Raw genomic sequence first — 24492 nt, 5'->3', positions numbered from 1 at the left:
AGTCTTTCTCAATAGATGGCTTAGCCATCATACAAAATATGCAATTTTTCAAAGTTTAATATTTCAACTGTTCTTGTGAATTTCAGCCAAAATGTTATGTTTAAAAGAATGTAGATGTGCTTACAAAATATATTTTCTCTTAAACCTTTTCTATGGTTTTATATTTCCTCTTTGCTTCTACTGGCTACTATAAAAGAACATGTTTATTTCTCAAATCAAAGACTATAAAATATTTTGTTCTTAATTCAATGAATCAGTGAACTACTCCAACAAAACATACCTGTAAAATCAGTCATTAAAGGAGATGTTAACAAGAAGAGAAACAGATTTTTTTAAAATCCCAAATGGCATTATAATGATGCTCTGGAAAACAAATAATGCTTAGTCTTTGTGGCCCAGCACTAGAAGCAGTGCCTGCCACCAAAGATGTGTTCACATGATTGAAATAGATTCTAACTTCTCTCCCTCCTCTCCAGTAAATGGCACAAATCATAGCATAACCTATAATAATTTTAAAAGACAAAAATAGTCATTTTCTTTTTTCCCATCTACCCCAGGGATGAAATGAACTCATGAAGCTTATTCTTCAGAATGCAAAACATTAAAGTTGTCCAAAATAGAGATCTGAAAGTCCATGCCAGCAAGTCTCCAGCAGGGACAGGCGGGATAATTTATTACCTTACTGAGTGGTATAAGAAACAAGCAGAGCCAAGAGCTGCATAGGTATATGAGGTAATTATTCGGTGTTGACACATGAGCCCTGTCTGTGACTAATCACCTTCTGAATGCACAAGCACACTTTTCACAAGTGCCAAGGAGTGTTTGGCTAATCCATGCTTAAAATGGGGTAAAAACAAAGTGATCCTAGAGAGGTAATGACAGGAATCCACGGATCTTAGCAATAACTATTACAGTACTAATTCTTATAAGTTATACAGCCAGGATTACAATTCTTAACGTCCTTGCCCCAGCACGGCCCACCTCTGGCTGCAGTTCCCCTCCAGGCCCCAGACATCTCAAAGACAAATGGGATAAAGGAGGAGGGTGGAAGGGTGGCAGAATCAGACCGACGGTGATGGAGCCACAGCCTGGCCTGGGAGAAGGGGCTGTGTTTCAGCAGCAGGCATTCCTATTATGGAGACAACAGAACAAAACTGGGTCCCCAACATTACTTTTTGTTTCTCACAGAGGCTGGACCATCCTGACTGCCCAGATCTCTGTGAAGCTGTTGTCCTGATGGCCAACATGCACCCAGAAAGGAATTAGTAATTCTCAGGCTCCCACCTTGCACTGGAATAGTAAGGGTTTCCTTCCTCTTCAAACCTCTTAATAATGGGCTCTTTTAAAGCAGCTTCCTCAGCGCTGGAGAACTGAAAGAAAAGGGCAAGGAATAAGACACTGCAGTGGAACACAGATCTGCCCAGAGCATCTCAAGAAAAAAGGGGCAAGAGATGTCATGGATGATACAACCAACATCTTATCTGCACAGTGAGGTATAGATGACTACCTTCGGGTACAAAACATGTACACTGTGTTCTAGTAAAAAGCCTGCTCAGATTGGCCAGAGTCAGAGAGGCGGTCTATTAAAAAAAGAACTGGTGTTGCCTCGGAAGTAGGGGGTAGTCTTATACAGCGAATATAGGCCTAAACCTATGTTTTAACTGTAACATTAGGGGGTCGTCTTATACGCCGGAACATACGGCAGTGATGCTTTCACATACACAGTCTCATGACTATCACACTAGTGCACCATTACATCTCCCTCATCAGAAACAAGAGCCTGGGCTGTGTGATGTAAGATCAAAACCACGGGCACCCCATATTCCAGCACAGTAAGAATTCACGGTGATGTGAATTCTTCAATATAACAAAAGGACTGCATTACATTTATCAGCTTTTGTTTAAGAAGGTGGAGAAGCAGGGGGGTTCTTTTAACATAGCTCAAATTTTTAACATTTTAAGGCTTAATGGGATAAAATGTCAACCGCAACCTGAATAACCTCTATAGTTTCCCAGATATCTGAGAGATATTCTTCCTTAATTAAAAACTCAATGGCTTTCCCATCAGTATTGCCAGAAACAAGTGATAATTCAGATGTAAGAACCTTTCTGCAAGTCAATTTTGAAACCCTGAAGAAGTATTTTCAACTTTAAAAAATTCGACACAAAACCTAATACCTTATTTCAAATAAATCCAACCTTTTTTTAAAAACATATCTTCATAGTTTAATATCATTTGTAGGTAAAGAATTCAGAGAGAGAACAACTAAAATCATGTACTTTCATTTATTAAAACAGACAAATTATAATAATATATATGTATATCAAATTAATTAAAGGACAACTATTAAAAGCAGATCACCATGCTGGGCTGAAGTTTAGGACATATCAGGTACAATTTCATATTTCCCCCACCGTTGTTACACACACACACACACACACACACACACACACACACACACACACAGCTTTCCTTTTGCTTAGACACTGGATAATACTAAAGTGAATCTGAAACCTGTTTTGGTCTTCAGAGTTCCTTGGGGATATGGGATATTGTCAGGGAGTCAGGAATCATCCTCCGGCTTTTTATTATCCCATTCCACAAACAAGATGGTTGACCAGACAGATGCTTCCTAAATGGTAGGACTTAGAGCCTATGGAGACAGGGCCTCCTTCATATTATCCCTGTTATGAAAACAGTGCACCTAGCAATTTCAGGAACGTGAATTCATTTTTAAGGCTTGGTGCTTACACAAAATAGCTAAAAGCTATAATTTCAGAAGCCTCTCTAACAGAGAAATGAACAAAGAAATTCATTTTAAAAGCAGCCACTTGCTGACATACCTTTCAAGCTTCCAGTGCCCTTTCCATTTTACTTCACTTACACTTTCCCAATTGATAATAATGCTAATCAATTTTCATTACGTGACTGAGCCCTCCCACTCAAGGAATCCTTCACAACAAGCTAAAAGTGAAATAGAAAAAACAAAATCCTGCTGCTTTGGGTCATAAAATCAAAGGCGTAAACCAGATTTATTTAAAGCTCACTAACAGTGAACGGAGACTTAAACATCTTTGTGCCACAGGCACTCTCAGGCAGCTCCCTGTAGTGCTTTCCTGGAATTACGAAAGACTCTGAACGTAACCACAGAAAGGTACCTCAAATGAAATAGTGCAAAAAAGAGAGAGAATATAAGTCTAAATTCCTCAAACAACTTCCGGGTCAGTGTCTTCTAAACGGCCAGGATCTTCACGTTGGAGCCCTGATCCCTGAATACAGAGGGATTCTGGCTGCACTGCTCCGGGCAGCAGGGTGTTCCCTGGTGAGAGCCACACTCAGAGACGGAAGACAGGAGAAATGGCAGCACTTACCTGTTTCCCTTCCCTCGCTCTCTGGTCCTTCGTTATTGTTGCCAACACGTTGGCTGCCTGCTCTCCTCCCATCACTGAGACACGAGCATTTGGCCAAAGGTAAAGAAATCTTGGGCTATGCAGGGGAGAAAAGAATGATCAAATTAATTGACTGTACAACACAGAAAGTGTAAGAGACCCATGTGTACCTTTTAAACTAGTGGTTCTTCATTCTAGCTGCATTAAAATCATCTGGGAACTTTAAAAATACTAATGCCTGGAACCCACCTTACACTAATCTCTAGAGATGGGGCCTGAAAATAGAATTTTTATGTTCTCTAGGTGATTCTGATGTCTATTTTGATACACATTTCATGAAAATACCCTATATAATAAAAGGGTAATATGCAAAATGACTCCCACAGTGGAACAACCACGACTGATGCTATGATGTGCACTGACCACTAAGGGGCAGACACTCAATGCAGGAGCTGCCCCCTGGTGGTCAGTAAGCTTCCACAGAGGGAGCACCACTCAGCCAAAAGCCAGCTCATGGCTGACAAGCATAGCAGCGGTGACAGGAGCCTCTCGCATCTCCGGAGCAGCACTAAGGATGTCCAACTAACAACTTAGGTCCGCTCCCCGGAGGTATTAGTCAGACATCCCCTGAGCACTCCCAGGTTGCCAGAGGGATGTATGACTGCCAGCTTAGGCCCAAACGGGATCAGGGATTAAGCCATCAGTTAGACATCCCATGAGGAGTCCCGGACTGTGAGAGGGCACTGGTGGGGCTGAGGAACCCCACCCTCTCCCCCCAATACATGAATTTTCGTGCACCAGGCCTCTAGTATTGAGTATAAAAGTTTTCAAGATATCCTCTTATTATCATGGTCATGTCCTGATTTTCAGTCTAGATATGGGTTACTTGTGCTGTCTCACTTTATCTTTAAGTTTTACCAGGGAATTAGCAAGTTTGTTAACCTTTCAAACAAAGCAACTTGGGCTTTCCTGATTCTTCTGTCTTATGTTTGTTCTTTATTATGTCCTGTCTTCTATTTTTCTTGTGTTCAAAATGCTCTTCTTTTTTGAACTTTCTGAGCTAGCTACTTGGCTCATTGATTTTTTGGCCTTACTTATTTTCCATGATATTTATTTATCTCTACACACTTTTTCAAAGCGAGACTTTGGCTACATCACACGAGTTATGACAGGCGAATTTTCATTACTAGACATTTCAAAATATTTCCTAATTCCCACTGTGGATTTCTTCCCAAAAGTACCATTAGCATCAAGTTTCATTTTGCCCTTCCAGATGATACAAATTATGGTATTAATTACTTGAGATTTCTGAATGCCATTCTATATTTCAAATAAACCTAATCATTTATAATTATACATGAAGTATGAGTTTTTCAGAGAAAATCATGTCAATCACCTACCTGTATGCTCTGCCACACATCCCATAGTTTCCAGCCCCGTAGGATCCACCAATGATGACAGTAATCTTAGGCACTTTGGCACAGGATACAGCAGTCACCATCTTGGCACCGTCCTTGGCTATTCCTTCAGCTTCATAGTCTTTACCAACCATAAATCCTGAGAGAAAGAACAGAAAGAACGCGTCTGGGTGACAGGATTAATGTACAGAAGTTAATCCCACCAAGGCATTAGAAGGACATCTTGTCAAATTATATTTTACTACAGGCCTCACCCTAACAAAATACTTACATGTGAAATGTGCTCCCAAAAAAAGTTTTCTTTAAAAGCTAAAATAAAATGTTCCCTTATCACTTTTAAATTTTCTTAAAATGGTTCATCTGGGTGTACACAGAGATCCTCAAACAAGATAAGGATGCAATTTATCTTTAAGAAATTATCTCAGAACAGTAGCCTGGTGATGAGGGAACATGAAATGGCAAACTAAGGAAAAGGTACTGTGGCAAGGCGAACTGCGAAAGCTGTAGTGTCCACTGACCTGGTTTAAAACAGAGAGTGTTTCTTCTGCAGTGCTGCTTAAACTTTGATGAAACAAACATTAATGTTTCACAGAGATGTTAAATGTACCTGTCAGCGACTCAACAGCAAGGGAAGAGAATTTTTCATTGTAATTATGGGCTCCTTCTACTTCTTTGAGCTCCCATCTCCGATGAACCTGGTCTGCAGCTGCCCTGGGCCTGCAGGCTTTGGGCTCCTTCCTCTTCACCTAATAAACACCAACTCAGGCTTCACGTGTCGCTCTCTCCACCTGCAGACTCACAGCCAACTTGTTTGTCACTGCTCTTGCCTTGCAAATCTCCACCATCAAATCATCCAATTCAGTTCAACCAGTTTTGAGGAGCATCTATACTTGCTATGGAAAAGGTAGTGACAGGACATGCCTCGTCTCACCAGGCACCAGCTGCTTCCTCCAGCAACCCCTCTGAGCTGGGCCCTCAGAACAGCTCAAAACTCCTTTATCCACCTTATCTTGACTCCTGTAATGTTCCCACAATATCTACCTCATTATCTACCCCTCTTTAACCTCTCACTACCCCCCACACTCAACTGCCCCTATAGTTCCTGTAGATGATTTTTTCTTAAAAAACAAAAAAAAAAAAAAAAGAAAAGAAAAAAAAGATAGAAGCCATCTCACTTGGCTTTCTCCATTCTTCTTCCCATTCGAAAACAACAACATAGCCGAAACCGGTTTGGCTCAGTGGTAGAGCGTCGGTCTGCGGACTGAAAGGTCCCAGGTTCGATTCCGGTCAAGGGCATCCCCCCAAAAGGGGATGTGCAGGAGGCGGCTGGTCGATGTTTCTCTCTCATCGACGTTTCTGGCTCTCTATCTCTCTCCCTTCCTCTCTGTAAAAAATCAATAAAAAATATTATTAAAAAAAAAAAAAAAAGAAAACAACATAATCATACATAATCATACTTCCCATTCAAAAACAACAACATAATCATAATCAATTCTCTCTTTACTCTCACCTCTGTAGAAGAAATCAAAGTTACTCACAGATTGTCCATGAGTCCTCTTTTCTATTCAGAGTATTCTTATCTATTCCCATAGCTTTAAATACCATCGCCATATTCTGATGCTACCTACGTTTTCACTTCCAGCTAACATATCCCTTCTGTGCTCAATATTTGTCAACTGTCTACTATATGTCTCCAAATGGATGCCACACAGGTCCCTCAAATGCAACGTTGCAAAACCAAACTCAACCTCTGCTCTGAGTCATGAGTCACTGTAGAAACAAGGCCCTGCCCTGGTGAAGCTACTTTTTCTCTGCCCATTTTATAAGGTTTGCCACACAGCACCCTCAGGCTTCCATCTGGATGTGACTCCTCTCAAAACTCATCTAGCCAATTACCTTAAAGTTAAGATGAAGATGCGTTAGCACCAATAATATTTAAAGCCCTCCTGACTGTAAAGAGCCAAACTTCTTCTCATGAAGGTTTGCCTGATCCCAACAACTAAGAGGCTCTCCTCCTTTTAAACCTGAGATAACCATAGATGACTTAGAAGACTGGGGGAAATAAGTTTTCAGCTAACCTACATTTCTGAGTGTCTCCTATATGACATATACAAAAAAGTATATATGGGAGAATCATGGAATTCTGGGAAAAGAACTCTAGAGCCTTAAGAGACCTTAAAAATCATTTCATCCTCCACGTTAAGATCATCTAGGGAACATGAAATCCAGAGAGTTCACACTGATCAAACCACTCTTTGGAATAAAAAATTCAATTCCTGGGGATATAATGTACAGCACAGGAAAGACAGTCAATAATATTGCAATAACTATGTATAGTGAAGATGGTTACTAGACTTATTGTGGTGGTCACTTCTTAAGCTATACTGGACAGTGCAGCTCTAGATTAAGTTCAACCAAACTAAATACACTATTTTCTTACCAGTAATGTTTTGTAGAAACAGCAGAGGGATTTTCCTTTGGCAGCATAATTCGATGAAGTGAGCACCCTAGAAGCAAATAAGATGAAAATCTTTACATCAAAATGAAAAGCTTCTGCACAGCAAAAGAAACCATCAACAAAACAACAATAAAGCCCCCTGCATGGGAGAACATATTTGCCAATGTTACATTTGGTAAGAGTTTAATTTCAATAATTTATAGTGAACTCATACAAGTTAACAAAAGGAAGATAAACAATCCAATCAAAAAATGGCCAAAGGACCTAAACATTTTTCAAAAGTGGACCTACAGAAGGCCAAGAGACATATGAAAAAATGTTCAAAGTCACTAATCATCTAAGACACATGTGTCAAACACAAGGCCCGCGGGCCAAATCCAGCCCGCCAGGCCTTGCAATGTGGCCCGCACCGCGCTGTCATCACTGCACTCCGCTGTCAGTTTATGGCATTGTCAATTTATGACTGTTCAGTAAACCATTCGGCCCGCGATTTAGGCTGGCTTTTAGATTTTGGCCCCTTCTCTGATTGAGTTCGACACCCCTAATCTAAGAGATGCAAATCAAAACAATGAGATACCATCTCACACCTGTCAGAATGGCTATCCTCAACAAATCAACAAACGACAAGTGCTGGCAAGGATGTGGAGAAAAAGTAACTCTAGTGCACTGCTGGTGGGAATGCAGACTGATACAGCCACTGTGGAGAACAGTATGGAATTTCCTCAAAAAATTAAAAATAGAACTCCCATTTGACTCAGTAATCCCACTTCTAGGAATATATCCCAAGAAATCAGAAACACCAATCAGAAAGAATATATACACCCCCATGTTCATAGCAGCACAATTTATAATAGCTAAGATTTGGAAACAGCCTAAGTGCCCATCAGCAGATGAGCGGATTAGAAAACTGTGGTACATCTACTCAATGGAATACTACGCTGCTATAAAAAAGAAGGAACTCTTACCATTTGCAACAGCATGGATGAAACTGGAGAGCATTATGCTAAGCGAAATAAGCCAGGCAGAGAAAAATAAATATCCCATGATCTCACTCATTTGTGGAATATAATTAATAACATAAACTGATTAACTAAAATAGATTCAGAGACATAGAAGAATCAAACAGATCATTGAACCTCAAGGGGGGGAAGGGTGGTAAGAGATGAACCAAAGGACTTGTATGTATACATATAAGCATAATCAACAGACACAGACAGTAGGGGAGTGAGTGCCTGTACTGGGGGGAGGGGGCGGGAGCAGGCTGGGAGTGGTCAACGGGGTGGTGGCTGCGCAGGAGACATATGTAATACTCTCAACAATAAAGAATTTAAAGTAAAATAAATAAATTAGAAAATCTTGAAACATGGTTAACAGTACTTGCCTTTTTTGCAGATTCAGAAAAGAGAACTCCATTATTTCCAATGATGCCAATTGGATATCCAAATATTCTAGCAAATCCTCAAAAGAAAATGGAAATAAAGAGTTATGTACTTCAGAGGGCTTTTAATTCACAACAAACAAACATATTTAACATCTTTTGATTTCAAATCAAAGTTTAAAATGTACAGATTTTGTCTAGGGTATACACCAGCTCATGTCACATTTTATTTTTAAAGTACTGGAATCTGGATTTTTTGCTTTCTTAAAAGGGGCTTGTCACATGTAAAGGGTTGTACCACCTGTCTGACTGCTTGGTTTGGTTAGATTGTAACATATGATATCTGAGTGCTCGCTGTGTACCAGACTTGAAGGATATTCTGAAATAGAATAACCAAAGATACAGAGTCTTTAAAGGTCAATGTTCAAAACTATGGGCCAGTTTCAGGTAACTAGCTTGCCTGAAAATGCCTGTGGTGATGACAGGCCCTTGAAATGAAGGGGAACCCTAGCAGGTTCGGCTCAGTGGATAGAGCACCAGCCTGGGGACTGAAGGGTCCTAAGTTCAATTCCGGTCAAGGGCACATGCCCAGGATCAATCCCCAGTGGGGGTTATCCAAGAGGCAGCCAATCAATGATTCTCTCATCATTTATGTTTCTATCTCTCCTCTTTTCCCTTCCTCTCTAGAGTCAATGGAAAAGGAAGGAAGGAAGGAAGGAAGGAAGGAAGGGAGGGAGGGAGGGAGGGAGGGAGGGAGGGAGGGAGGGAGGGAGGGAGGGAGGTACACTTAGCAAAGACAAATTAAAACAAAACAAAACAGGAACACTGTCAAGCCTTGTGATAACCAAGTTTAAAGAAATCTAAATAAGCTTAGAGGAAAAATGCATCACTCCAATTTCATTTTCTCAGTTTGCATCTTTTTCTTTCTTCTTTCCATAAGTTTTGTTTATATTTCTTAAAGGAGAAGAAAAGAAGGGAAAGATGATTTGGTGAGGTACACACTTTAGATTAGGGGTGTCGAACTCAATCAGAGAAGGGGCCAAAATCTAAAATCCAGCCTAAATTGTGGGCCGAATGGTTTACTGAACAGTCATAAACTGACAATGTCATAAACTGACAGCGGAGTGCAGTGATGACAGCGCGGTGCGGGCCACATTGCAAGGCCTGGCGGGCTGGATTTGGCCCGCGGGCCTTGTGTTTGACACATGTGCTTTAGATGATTTCAGGAGATTATTTTGTGAACCTGAAGCCCTTGACTAGAGAGATCTTCCAAGAATAATTCTCAACAAGCCTACTTATGACTACATATAGATGTCAAATACCTGGAACCCAAGAGTCAACAGCTGTGCTGGTTGACGTGGGTCAAAGGCAGCATGCTTCCAGAGTTTCTAGAACCTGGCTCTGTCTTCAAGCTCAAGGAGAACAGGTTGCCATTAAGACACCCGGTATGTCATGCCTGACACAAAGCAGGTGCCCAAAAAATTAATGGGTAAGACTGTTCTGTTGTCTATTGACAAGCAGAACACTAAATTTTTAAAATTCTATTTTTGTTCTTTACTCTGACCTTTGATTTATTTTTAATTATGTTTATATAAGGTGATAAAAATGAAATACTGATCAATGGTCAACTAGATTTCTCTCGGTCTTTCAGGCCTAATCTAGCCACACCCTCACTTGCATTGCCATTTAGAATCAATGCAGAAAGGGGGGAACTTCCCAAACAGCCCAGCGATCCACCTTGATTCCTGCCCCACCCACAAAAAGACTGGGAACTTCGCTCATCTCTCAGCATTAAGGTGCTATCCCTGAAGATATCCTGCTCTCTTCACTATTTAGACTTTTAACCCGTCCTCAGCCCATCTCCAGGCACAGGGCTAGTGAGTGGGGCACATGCCCCACTAAAATAGGGACACCCATGAAGGGAGCACCTTCACCAGCTTCCTATGGGCCAAACAGGAAAGTAAAATATCCAAGGAACTACTAGGGCCAGCAAATGGCAAGTGCAAAGGCAGGAAGAAGCCCTTAGGAGCTGCCTGGGACACCTGATCCTTAGAAAAATCTGTTCTTTGCCTCCTCATTCCTCCCCCGAAATGGCCCTCACCTTCTCATGTTCCCTCCTCCCTCTCACCTCTCATGCTCCCCGACTCTTCTTCTCATTTCCTTCCCCCTCCACCAACCTTACTTGAAGTCCAGTACAGTCAAGAAGAGATGGAGGAAACTGGCTATATCCCTAGTATTGTGGGGGACAAAGGTACCACCAGTTTTTTAGCAAGTACAGGCCAAATACATAAAAAGAGACAACGAAAAAAAAAAAAAAGAGAGAGACAATGAGGACAGCCCATCCATCTTGAGAAAGAAGCAGAAACAGTGTGAACTTATTTTAAACTGCCCCACAATGAGGGTTACATCCTGAACTATTAAGTGGCAAATCCTGTCTACATATCAAACAAAAGCTCTTAAACACCTAAATACAAAAACATAAATTCCACTCCCAGTGTCAACCCTTCTCTTGCTCATAAATCAGATCAAGAGAAAGTGTGGTGACTTACCCTTAAGCTTCAATGTATATTTGCAAATTGGATTTTTTACAGCTGGTTGTTTATTCTACTCTGAAATGTTGTCTTCAGACTACCTGCTACATTTTTGAGCTTTTATCACACACACAAAAAAAAGCCCACATTTCTTTTGCCATTTGTCCAAGATAGTTATGGGTCTAGCATCTATGTTTCAAATACTTTTCTCCAAAGGCCTACAAACTTAACACTTCAGGTGAATGAATTAACTTCTATAAATATCCTTGTTTTGTTTTTTCAGATTTGGTATTCCGTCCTATATTCTGGATCTAGTATTTGCATAAATCAACATAAGACCTACACAGAGGTCGTGAGGTTTAACTCAGTCTGCATCCTCCCAGGAAGTTTAAACATTATATACAATTTCCCAGTTGAATTAGAGACTAAATAATACAAAAGATTGTGCTGAGCCCAGCCAGTGTGGCTCAGTTGGCTGAGCATTCTCTCATGCACCAAGAGGTTATTAGTTCAATTCCTCATCAGGGCACATGCCCAGATAGCAAGCTCAACCCCCAGTAGGGGGTGTGTAGGAGGTGGTTGATCAATGTTTCTCTCTCTCATTGATGTTTCTATCTCCCTCTCCCTCTCCCTTCCCCTCTCTAAAAAATCAATAAAAACATATTTTTAAAGAAGACAGTGCTGAAATTTTCAAAAATAGTTATCCAGAGAAACAAAAAGAACTACAAATATTTCTGCTAATTTGACAATAAGAATTTTTTAAATGTATCCTTATTGTTAAAAGTATTACAGATGTCCCCTTTCTTTCCCCATTGACCCCTTCTAGCCCGCACCTGCCTCCCACCCCAAGCCTTCACCACATTACTGTCTGTGTCTATGGGTTATCCATATATGCATATGTTATTTGGTAAATCTATACCCATCCCCACCTTCCCTCTGAGATTCAACAGTCTGTTCCATGTTTCTATGTCTCTGGATCTATTTTGTTCATCAGTTTATTTTGTTCTAAACTTTTTATACAGCTAATGCTGCTAAGTCACAGATAAAGACCTATACCACAGTATCTAGACATCATCATTTAAAACTTTGGATCCATGAAGCCATTCAGCTTCAATTGATCTTTATAAAGCAACTCCCTTTAAAAACTGACTCACACATTTGTACAGCTCTAAATAACAAAGCTCATGCCAAGTGCAACAAAGCCTTGAGACAAGACAACACTTATTTTCAAGCAACAAAAAATGTTCACATTCAATTCTTCATCTTTATACCTGTAACTAATGTGTCTCCATATAGGGCTTTGAACTCATTGAATCTGCTTCCATCCACAATTCTAGCAATGACCTAAGAGGAAAAATAACAATGTCCCTAAAAATTATATTACAAAGGAATTGTTACATTAAAGTTACTTATAAGGAAAATAAATTCATAGTGAAGTTGTCACTTCTCACTTGAATTACACTTTCATATGAAGTCATTCTGGGCTCTGATTTTACACTTCACTATAGAAGTACTAGCGCCGTGTTGATACCAGAGAAGCAGAGAGCTGGTTGTCAGATTCAAAGCTTCAGTGGCTGTTCAAATGTACTGGCCTAGGGTCAGGGATTTAATCAGAAAGCAAGATAGAGAGCTTAGTCAAAAGACCAGCCTCCAACTTGAGGTATCACACATGATTTGCGTGTCTTGGAGTAAAGTCATTTAACCCCTCTGAGTCTCAGTTCTCACTTCTGCAAAGATGGGACAGAGTTGTGAAGATATGATGACATAGTAGCAAAATAACCTAATAAAATAATGCTGAGAAGAAGAATCAGCTCTGACTCCCAGCTCTACCAGTGAGAAATTAAGAGCCACAGCCTGGCTAGCTAAAATCCTCTAAGACTCAGTTTCCTCATCTGTTTTTTAAAAAATGGTAAGACTAAAAAGTGCTAACCACAGCACACTTCCTAGCTGTCATCAAAAGGGAGCTATTATTATTTTAAGCCTTTGAAGGGGTTCAGAAGAACAGATGCTACTTTGACATGTGGATTATTTTAAGCTGAAGGTAACTGAGACCCTACCGGGTCATGAGAAACTTTTACATCTCCCTTAAAGAATCAAAATTAGGGGCCAAATCTATACTCAGAATTATTACTGACCTATCTATAAGGCAGGGGGAAATTCTAATTGTTGAACATCTGTTCTTCTTAATGTCCTGCAAATGACCCTCCTCCCTTCTGAAGCCCCAAGGCACCTTCCTTCATCCTTAGCTCAGAATGCCATATTTATCTCATTTTAACTTTCTGTCCCTGAACCTCTCATGTATGTGGGGTCTCTCTCATGTATGTGAGGATTCCATACATACATGCATAATTAAATTTGGCTGTTCTCTTAATCTAATCTGCCTTGTGTAGATTTCATTGTTAGACTAGCAGAAAGAACCCTGATGGGTAGAGGAAAGTTTCTCTCCCCCCCCAACCTTCAATGAAGGTTTACTGATTCCGAATCTGATAATAAAGGATCACCCCACATACATATAGTAGTATAATTAACCTAAAAGGATTTCTACTCCTTTTAGGTTAAGGTATACACATATGAGAAGACGGACAGCAAGGTTTACAGTTCATAGTTCCACTTACATACCTCTCGGACATCAAAGTTCCTCTTAAGGTTAGCGCCCACTATTCCATACAATTCATCTGCTGGAAATAAAGGTTCTTCAGAAGGTTCAATGGTAACCTGCAAAAAACAAAAAAAATTTCTATTAACCATTTTTAAAACATTATTTCAAGACTCAAGGCTCAGTGCACGAATTTGTGCACCAGTGGGGTCCCTCAGCCTGGCCTGCACCCTCTCAAAATCTGAATACCTCAAGGGATGTTGGACTGCCGGTTTTGGCCTGATCCCCACAGGCCAGGCCGAAGGACCCCACTAGTGTATAAATCCACGCACCAGGCTGGTTTTGGCCCAATCCCCACAGGCCAAGCTGAGGGACCTCACTGGTGCACAAATCCATGCACTAGGCCTCTATTATGCATATAAGATCATTGGTTAATCTCTTCCTGCCCTCCTCTCTCTTTTCCCTTTCCCTCTGAGATTCATCAGTCTGTTCCATGTTTCCACATCTGTGGTTTCTGCTCCTGCGTTGAGCGTCTGCCCTTGGTGGTCAATGAGCATCATAGCTACCGACCAGTCGGCTGGTCGTTTAGGCTTTTCTAAATATAGATGACATAAGCCAAAAAGCTTTTCAGAAAAAATAAAAGATATAAGAACTCATCCAACTCACATCCAATTTCTTCTGATAATTGAGACTTCTCACAATCTTCCTAGTTAAGTGAAGGGCGTGATTATCATCCAAAGCATAGTAGTCAGTGACTCCGGACTTTCTATAGAGTAAAGCACACTAAAATATCAGATTAGAGAAAAAGAAAAATGAAATATCTTAAGCCCCAAATATCTTCTCTCATCTAAGGATGGCATCATTTTTACTTCCAAACCATTTTAATAAATTATATTTAATTTGTTCTTCATAATGTCCCTGGCAAACATTGTAATGTCCCTGGTATCACCCTTGCTTTACGAACAGGAAAAACAGGTATGCATGGAACCTTGCATAGAGCCACCAGTAACTGCATAGGAATCCATGCCTCTATTTCTGTCTTGACTTCCTTCAACGAGACCATGGGGCCTTCCTGATAAGGACTTCTATTTAATGGTCATCCAACATATATCAAACAAAATTCTACAAGGTAAGTACAACCACAGATGACACACTTTCATGATGCCGTTGGTAACAACAAAAAGTTTTTGTACCTAACTGAGCTCCTAATGAAGATGCCAACTATGGCCTCACGTTTCTGAAAGGCTGCTGCGCTCCCTCCCTCTAAAGTTACACCTAAAAGCAATCTGTCATAGGGTAACGAATGCAAAGGTTTAAGACACCGTCCCTTGGATTATGTGTAAAATGGGTATTGCTAAAATGATTCTGTCTTAAGGGCCAAGGAAGTTTCTATTCAATTTCAAGTTCAGTGTCAATGCAATATGGGTTTGCTCTGGTTCTGTTCCAATTAGATGGCTTCTTGTTTCAGAGGTAAAGTACTATGACTTTCTAATAAAGTATAAACAAAATGATAAAGTTAGGCAAACTATATACCTGAAACAAGCAGAATTTTGGTTCATTTTATGAATAAGGATTAAGCTGCTGCAATCTCAATTTTGATATCTTTTCTAGGGAAAAAGCCAAACCCTTGGGAGACATTTCTTAGAACTGTGCTCGCACAGTGGTTTTGTGTCACTTCTCCACCTCTGGATTGGGTGTCCCTGAATAAAAGCAGAGACTGCATTTGCTCCTCATTACAGCCTTCCAGTGCCTTTGCAATGGCAAACCCTTCCCTTTCTCTAATTTAATAAGATAATTTACAACTGATGATATCTTTTAAATGCTTCATATATAATACCAGCTACAATTGCTGACCTCTGACGGTAGTAATTCAGAAAACAAACAGAAGCAAAAGGAATTGCTTCCAAATCAGTAAATATCTGTACTAATAAAAAGATAACATGCTAATTAGACTGGACATCTTCCGGACATCCTTCCTGGACAAAACCACAGTGGCAGGCCGAGGGAGAGGCAATTAGGGGGGATCAGGCTGGCAGGGGAGGGTAATTAGGGGCAATCAGGCTGGCAGGAGAGGGCAGTTAGGGGTGATCAGGTCAGCAGGGGAAGGCAGTTAGGGGCGATCAGGCCAGCAGGCAGAGGTTGTTAGGGGTGATCAGGCAGGCAGGCAGGTGAGCAGTTAGGAGCCAGCAGTCCTGGTTTGCAAGAGGGATGTCCAACTGCCGGTTTGGTCTAAACTGGCAGTCAGACATCCCTCAAGGGGTCCTGGGTTGGAGAGGGTGCAGGCTGGGCTGAGAGGGTCCCCACCCCTAACCCCACCCCCATGCACAAATTTTGTGCACGGGGCCTCTAATTTAAAATAAAATGCTTTTTTGCCGGGACCGGTTTGGCTCGATGGATAGAGCGTCGGTTTGGGACTGAAGGGACCCGGGTTCGATTCCGGTCAAGGGCATGTACCTTGGTTGCGGGCATATCCCCAGTGGGGGGTGTGCAAGAGGCAGCTGATTGATGACTCTCTCATCGATGTTTCTAGCTTTCTATCTCTCTCCCTTCCTCTCTGTACAAAATCAATAAAATATATTTAAAAAATAAAATAAAATGCTTTTTTTGTTTTTTTACTGCTGCCTAGTATTTACCAAATCAGAAGGAAAAAGAAACCTCTGATGAGGCATTACATTACATAAGTCTTTGTGTCAAATTAATTCTTCCTGATGACTAAACAGAGAGGTATAAATGTGTATTTATAAAGACAGAGAGAATCTTTGTAAATACACATTTATCACTCTTTGATTAGACAGAGAGATCCCAAAGCAATTTGTGACTAGCAAATTTTATGACATTATTCCCCCCCAAAAGCCATCACCATCTAATCATTGTCCCATGATTCTCAGCAGGTTAAGAATAACAGCTGGTAGTAATAGGGTGCTTAGTATGCACCAGATGCTGTGCTGAGGTAAGAACTATTCTTTCCTTTGTTTTACGCATGAGGAAATAAGGCTCCTGAAGGTTAAGTGGTTTGTCTAGTCCAGTGTTTTTCAACCTTTTTTGGGCAAAGGCACACTTGTTTCATGAAAAAAATCACGAGGCACACCACCATTAGAAAATGTTAAAAAATTTAACTCTGTGCCTCTATTGACTATATATAAAGTAATTCTCTTGAATAGGAATCAAATAAACACAAAGAAAGTATTTTATAATTACTTTATTATGAAATATTAAGTAAACAAAATAGTGAAAAATTATAAAATTCTTGTCTTGTCTGCACCTACGGCACACCAGGCAACATCTCGCGGCACACTAGTGTGCCGCGGAACAGCGGTTGAAAACGCTGGTCTAGTCACAATGGAAATAAGTGAGGCGAATGAAAGATGAATTCTAGAACCTACCCTAAATTGATATACTGCCTACAGCTTTCATGGGCACTGGGTTACATTTTTTAAAGTCAAAAACATTTTGTTAATAATAAATACTATCTTCTTCACCTCCCCCAGATTAAGCTCCTACAAACAGTAACAGCACACTGTCCTGTACCCACTCACCCTTTTCTACCTGCGTCCTCTTTCTCCACAGGCTGAAACATCCACTCACTGTCTCCCTGCAACAGTCAGTAAATGGTCAGATAAGGCAGTCATGCTGCATCTCTGCTCATACAGTTGTGCTCACCTAAATGAACAAGTGTTCTGTTCAAATTCAGGCAGACCCTCAAGCTCTCCCTCTAAGCTTTTCTATGTCTTCCTCAACTCTAGTCATTCCTCCTTTGGCCTCTAGTTGTAAAACAGGAAGCATGCTAGCATATTTTGTAACTGTTTTTAATTCATTCATTTATTTCTCTTAGCTGCCTAATTAAATTAAATTATAAATCCTGAGATTAGGGACTAGGGCTAAAATATCTCTGTATTATTCATTAGCACTTAGTACAATCAATCTATTCAAAATAAGTGTTCAATGAGAAAGGAATGAAAACCTGGGGCAAAGATAGGCCCCTAAACCAAACCTTTAATTGCATGGCAGTGTTCTTTGATAGGAAAGCAGAATTATTATACCCATCTGCCTCCCTATGTTGTTTGTGGTTGGAAGATCAAAGATAGGTTTACCACTCTAGAATCTGATGATTAGACACTTGCCATTCAGGTCTGGGTTCTTTAGGGTGTAATCCCGGGCCCTCCTCTACATCTATATTCACCTGGGGGTGAGTTGAGCTCATCCTATGGTTTTACAGTCCATCTCTATGCTAAGGACTCCCATATAAAGAGCTCTAGCACCGGTCTGGGCTCTGGACTCTCATAGCTAACTGCCTCATCAGCATCTCTACTTGGATGTCTCAAGCATCTCTAACTTATCAGATCCAAAAGGAATGCTTGATCCCCCTGCCCCATCCTCAAATCTGCTCTTCCCCCTGCCTTCTTAATCTCAGAAAGTAAAGCCATTTCATGTCACCATCTTTTGTCATCTCACCTTCTTGCACCCCTTAAATGAAATCCATCAACATGTCTCTGAGTTCCACCTCTAAAATAGAGTTCAACTCTGCTAACCCCCCTACCTTCACTACCACTCTAACCACCTAAGCCACCAGCATCTCTCACCAATGCTACTGATACCCACACCCAACTGGTCCCCCATGTAGACTCTTGTCAACATTCCAACCATTCTGTACTTAGTAGCCAGAGAGAGTTATTTTAAATGAAATAGTTGGTGATAGCACATTCTGCTTAAAGCTTTTCAATGGTTTTCTAATTACTCTTTTTTTAAAAAAGGTCCAAAACCCATAATGTCTAATTATGATAAACAACAATAGTAATAATGGCAATTAACATTTATAGGTATTTATTTAAAGCAGGTATTATTCCAAGCAATTTACATTTATTGTCTCATTTATCCTATTAATAAAAGAGTAATATGCAGATTGACCATCACTCCAACACACAAGATGGCTGCCCCCATGTAGTCAAAGATCCTGCCCCCATGTGAACACAAGATGACCACCACAAAATGGCCAGCAGGAGAAGGCAGTGGGAGGGACCAGTCCTGCATGGAAGGGCAGTTGTGGGTGATCAACCCTGCAGGGGAGGGCAGTTAGGGGTGACCAGGTCAGCAGAGGAGGGAAGTTGGGGGCAAACAGGCTGGCAGGGGAGCAGTTAGACATCAATCAGGCTGGCATGGCAGTGGTTAGGGGGTGATCAGGCTGGCAGGCAGAAGCAGTTAGGGGCAATCAGGAAGGCAAGCAGGCGAGCAGTTGGGAGCCAGCAGTTCTGGATTGTGGAGGGATCCCAGATTGGAGAGGGTGCAGGCTGTGCTGAGGGACACCACCAAACTCCCTCCCCCTCTGTGCACGAATTACATGCATCGGGACTCTAGTCACTTCATAAAATTCTAGGAGGTAGATGGTCTTCTTACCCCTGAACTCTAACCTGAAATAGTTGGACCAATGATGTGCAGAGCAAGCTGGCACTTGACTCACAAGAGCCTATTGCGTGCCAATCTCTTGCTGACTCCACACTCAGCTGCATCCTGTTGATAGCTTAAAATCAGCTGTGGTGGAATAATTTATACTACGAAAATGGTCAGATGCCACAAAGCAGGGCTTTTCCCTCCCCCAGAGAACCAGCTATTAAACACTTACCTGCTATCAAAAGATTAGCTAAGCTCTTGTTAGCAGGTACTACCGCCTAAACATCCATTTGTTTAGCCAAGAGGCCTGCAGGGACTTTAAACTGACTAGTACAGGCACAAGCCCTACAGAGCAACTGAGAGTCACAAGCAATTGTAAGCCCTGATTTGACTTTCCCAGCAGCCCTTGTGATCAGCAGTCTCCCCTTCCTCCCAGCACCTATGCTTATGCACCCTTAAATAAGACCCCATTGGGCTTACCAAATATCCACTCTTCAGAATGGAACAATCCGGCCCTAGCCCAGGAACCCCAAAGCACTTCTACCTAAGACCTTATTAAAACATGTGCCCAGCCCTACCCAGTTTGGCTCAGTGGATAAAGTGTCAGCCTGCCGATTGAAAGGTCCTAAGTTTGAATCTGGTCAAAGGCACATGCCTGAATTGTAGGCTCAATCTCCGGTTGGGGGCGTGCAAGACGGCTGCTGTTCAATGATTCTCTATCATTATTGATGTCTCTCTCTCTCTCTCTAATTATGATGATAAACAACATATTGATATTTCTCTCTCTCTCCCCCCACTTCCTCTCTAAAATTAATATAAAAATTAAAAAAAACAACCACCATGTGCCCCAGTTTCTTTCTCTCTGTCTGCACTGCCTTGACCTCCCTAGGTGGCCCCTGAAGGTATGCCATGGACTTCCTCCAGGCCCCTGGTTAACAAACATCTTTATTTCATTTTCTCGTGTGGTCCGTTATTGAACTGCAGTTCACCACCTAACACCCTGTGCTCCACTTCCCAAATGTTCATTTAACCACTGGGTTTGATCCACCTTCTATATGCTCTCCCTGTATTTCCCCTTTGCAGGCCTATCACACATATACATTTATATGAATTTTTGGTAATATTTGTTTATTGCCCACCTCCCTGACCACTCTGTAAACTCCCTGAGAACATGTTTATCATCTCAAAGATCTAGAACAGTGCCTGTTGGCTAACAGGTGCTCAACGGATATTTGTTAAATAAGAAACCTGTCTCTCCAGTCTTTCTATAATGGAAAAGCTGATGTTCTAGTTTAGAAACGCAACTACACAGTTCAAAGAATTGAACCCTAAAACAGCAGATGGAGAACAAATAAACTGTGGCAAGTTTAATACTTGGAAAAATAATTTACACTTTTTAAAACATGCGGCAATCAATCCTGAAAAGAAACAACCTCTTCCCGTTTCACCTGCAATGAAGATCAGCGCCTCCCAGATCCTCAGCTGACACCTCTTCCCCAGTTGCTGCTTTAACCTACAACAGTGGGGAAAGCCAAAGGTGAGATCTGCCCATCTGAAATATACAAATGTTTTCCTAACACACAGCACCTAACCTGCCTATACCTACCACTCTTTCTTCTACAGAGCTAAAGACATTTTTTTTTCCTTCCACTTGCCTAGCAGGTTTTTCTACAAATGAAAAACCTGAACCCAGAGTCACTAAGGAACTTGCCCACAGCCCCGGCTCGAGAGATGGAACTTGATTTGAACAGAGGCATCTCTGGCCCGCGAGCCTGCTCTGTCCCCTCCGTCAGGCTCCCTCCGCTGCATGTTAAAGCCTTAGGGTCTGTGCCCTTGGCCGGGGCTCCCTGCTCCCTCCCACCCTCCTGGTGAATCCCTGCTTACCCTTCAAGACCCACCTGCTCTATGTTCCTTTCCCTGACCCACTCAGGCCTTTCACCATTGATGACACTGCATATAATAGAGCAATGCTTGCTTATCCATGGTCCAGGGGTATTCCACTTAGACCTCCTACATGGCACTTGCCTGACTATATTTCTGTAATCTGCATGCGTCGCTGTCCTCTCCTCTATACTGTGAGTTCCTTGATGGTAGGAACTGTGATTTACTTATCTTTGAACACTCAATAAATACATTGATATATTGCCTTTTCTTCACCTATGCTGAAAAACTCCAGTGACTACGGTATTACAAACTCTTAAAGGTATAATAACTTTAAAATGGAAAAAATATCTAAGATTACTCACATCTAAGATTCAGTAGAACGTGAGCAAAAAGAAAGAAACCTCAAGTAATAAATTTAGAATGACTTAATTATAGCCTGAGAAATTCTAAACAAGGAAAGTCTTCAGTACTAAGTGCCAACCTGACCCTCAGAAATTGCTTATTGATTCCTACTTCTTTAAGTTGATTGAGTTCTTTGTCTTCAAATAGGAAAAGCTTTAATTAGAAAAATGAACACTAACCTAAAATACAGCACAGAAATGACTTATTATTCACTACATCAAAAGCTCTGTCTAAAATAAAAAATTCCACTGGGAAAGGTAATTAAAAATTTCATCCCCAATTATTCCACCCCCAGAATCAAATTTTTATTTCTCCTTCCTCCCAAAGAAATTCAGTGTAAAATATCATTTGGTCCAAACAATAACTAATTATAAGAGGTGCCTGGATATTTAAAGCTGTAAAAAGGAATAAACACCAACATACTATATTTTTTTTCAGAGTTCTGACTAAAAATATAAGGATTTGTCACCAGTTAATATTTATTGAGTACCCACATCATGTTTGGTACTGTGATAGGTGCAAAAATGATAAAAGTCAAAGATAAAATTAAAATAGCTCATTCTACTAAATTATAAGTTCAGACAGGAGAACAAAGCTCTTTCAAAAACTTGTCTTGTCACTATGCTTTTTTCAACCATTTTAAGCTACTACAACTCAACCCCACATTATGTGTGAAACATACCAAGCCTTTTCTCAATTTTCAGTGAAACAAGTGTCAAATTTAGAATTCTCAAGCAGGTGAGGATGCTACTGCTTCTTTTTGTGCTGTAAACAAGTGTTTCGATGGTGGACTCTGGAACGAGGATCAATTCTGGGACAGACCGTAGACTTGCCTGGCTGCCAAGTTAGCATTATTCTAGTAGTATGCGGCTGCCTGTATTCCGAAAAAGCTATTTTCAATTTTTAGTCACATCCTTACTCATTATCTAATAAAAAATGAACAAGGACTACTCATGAAAGTATGTACCCTTTACTATACAAAGGTAAATCTGCATGAATTTTGATCGCTATCACCTAAAGCTAGAGAAATGTTAAAGAATAATAAACACCACAGGCTTTTTTAATATGAAATGGCAGCTCCTCAGGCTGACCTGATGCTCAATAAGTTATTAAATATTAGCACATCATGTGGAAAATATACTGACCTCACACCAAAACTTATGCTCCTTTTAACATGCTTTTTAAAATAAATTTGTATTAATATTCCAAAACCAAAGATGATTCTTTGACAGACTTTTGAAGCAATAAATATACTTGAGATACAATTCACATACCATAAAGTTCAACACTGAAAGTATACAATTCATATTTTTAATATATATACAAACTTGGGCAACCATTACTGCCACCAACTCCAGAACATTCATCACTCACAAAAAAAAAGAAACCCAAATTCATTAGCAGTAACTCCCCATTCCACCCTCCCGGTCCCTGAGAAATATTCATCTACTTTCTTTCTGAATTTGACCACTCTAAATATTTCACAGAAGTGGAACAATTTCCACTTATCTCACAGTAAAACTGAAATAATGAGATCTGTCCTCTTGTATCTGGCATAAAGTTTTCAAGATTCATCCCTTCTGTAGCATGTGTCAGAACTTCATTCCTTTTTATAGCTGAATAATACCCCATTTTATATAGATGATGGTTTTAAATGACATTCTTCTTTTAAGTATTTAATATTCTTGGATTTCACTTATGAGACATTATGTTGTTTGATGTAATAATTACCTGTGTCTCCACCTATCCTCTATTACTCCTCAATCTAGGGTCATGTCTGCCATAAGCATGGTGTAGTGATGACTGCATTACTGAAAATCACTGGAAGGGAGCTGACTAAAGGGGAGGGGAGGAAGAGCCAGGATTACATAATCCAGTTCTCAGTGCTGCATCAGAGGCAGGCGACCAGTGAGGCTGCACAGGGTCCCATTCTCAGAAGGGCCCTGTGCTTGAAGTTTAATGCTCGATGGTCACTCTATTGAAATTCTAATTTATCTTTGAATTCATGTTCTGTAAGTAAAGTCTGAGTTGACAATGGAGTGTGTGAGTTGGAGTTTGGGCTTCAGCTCTTGGACAGTCTGTCTCCCACCACCTCTCTGGGATGACTCCCTGCTTTCCTGCTAACTAGAGCCTGAGCCCTGGGCCTGTCCTACCCTCTCCTCCCTGCCTCCTTCCTAATGACTGCCACACCTGCCTGAGTGAGCGCCTGGCCTGGCACGCACCCCCGAGTGCCTCAGGTGGAGCACAGCAGCACCATCACTATCCTGGCAGGCAGCGCTGAATTATGTTCACCAGCAGATGACTAGGTGCGGGTCTGAGCTAAGGGCTAGTCTCCTGCCTACTCCCCATCTAGCATGGAGGTTGCCCACCCTTGGGGGTCATGTATGCACTGAGGGTTGGGGCTGGTGGGTCACTGGAAGAAGAGATAGCTGGAAGGGAAAAGATGAGAAAGTTCTGGAGATGGATGGTGATGATGGCTGCATAGCAAAATGAATATACTTAATGCCATAGAACTGTATACTGAAAATGGTAGAAATAGAAAATGTTATACTATGTATATTTTACTTCAACCAATCGAAACTATGTTCTTACCAAAGGGGGTCCAGCCAAGAAAATGGTACCCTGCTTGCGTACAATGATGTTTTCATCAGCCATTGCAGGCACGTAAGCACCTCCTGCTGTACAGGAGCCCATGACCACCGCTATCTGGAACCCAAGCATATATGAAACTCATCAGTACAGCCCAAACAGTGAATTATACTGTCTCTGGATCTATAGTCCCATAAATGTTGCAGTACGAGGGCATACTACTAGCTGGTCCCTGTACTTCATTTTAAAAGTGGAGTCCTCTCGGGGAAAGGGAGGGAGGAAGAGACTGAACATAAACTGTGCACCTATGGATGAGGACAATGCGGGGTAGGGAGGGGGTGGAGGGTGGGGTGGGAACCTGGTGGAAGGGAGAAGAAATGAGGAACCTTTGTGATGATATGAACAATAAAGATTGATTAAATAAATAAAATAAAATAAAAAAATAAAAGTGGAGTCCTCTA

The 24492-nt window shown here is 41.0% G+C and overlaps 1 protein-coding gene across 1 annotated transcript in view; it reads right to left on the bottom strand.

Annotated features, from left to right (window-relative positions):
- MCCC2 (methylcrotonyl-CoA carboxylase subunit 2) overlaps positions 1-24492 on the bottom strand; it is a 44812-nt gene that overhangs the window by 3690 nt on the left and 16630 nt on the right. The window contains exons 7-16 of the mRNA XM_084880907.1: positions 24035-24148; positions 20605-20669; positions 14438-14537; positions 13795-13890; positions 12447-12519; positions 8648-8724; positions 7249-7315; positions 4791-4947; positions 3373-3487; positions 1285-1370 (exon numbers count right to left, since the gene is read on the bottom strand). Of these exons, the coding sequence (XP_084737033.1) occupies positions 1285-1370; positions 3373-3487; positions 4791-4947; positions 7249-7315; positions 8648-8724; positions 12447-12519; positions 13795-13890; positions 14438-14537; positions 20605-20669; positions 24035-24148 (950 nt within the window). The remainder of the gene's footprint in view (positions 1-1284; positions 1371-3372; positions 3488-4790; positions 4948-7248; positions 7316-8647; positions 8725-12446; positions 12520-13794; positions 13891-14437; positions 14538-20604; positions 20670-24034; positions 24149-24492) is intronic.

Source organism: Pipistrellus hanaki, assembly GCF_964339955.1.
Source record: "Pipistrellus hanaki genome assembly, chromosome: 4".
Lineage (NCBI taxonomy): Eukaryota > Metazoa > Chordata > Mammalia > Chiroptera > Vespertilionidae > Pipistrellus > Pipistrellus hanaki.
The sequence above is the reverse complement of the archived record's forward strand: the minus strand, read 5'-3'. Positions and strand labels throughout refer to the sequence as shown.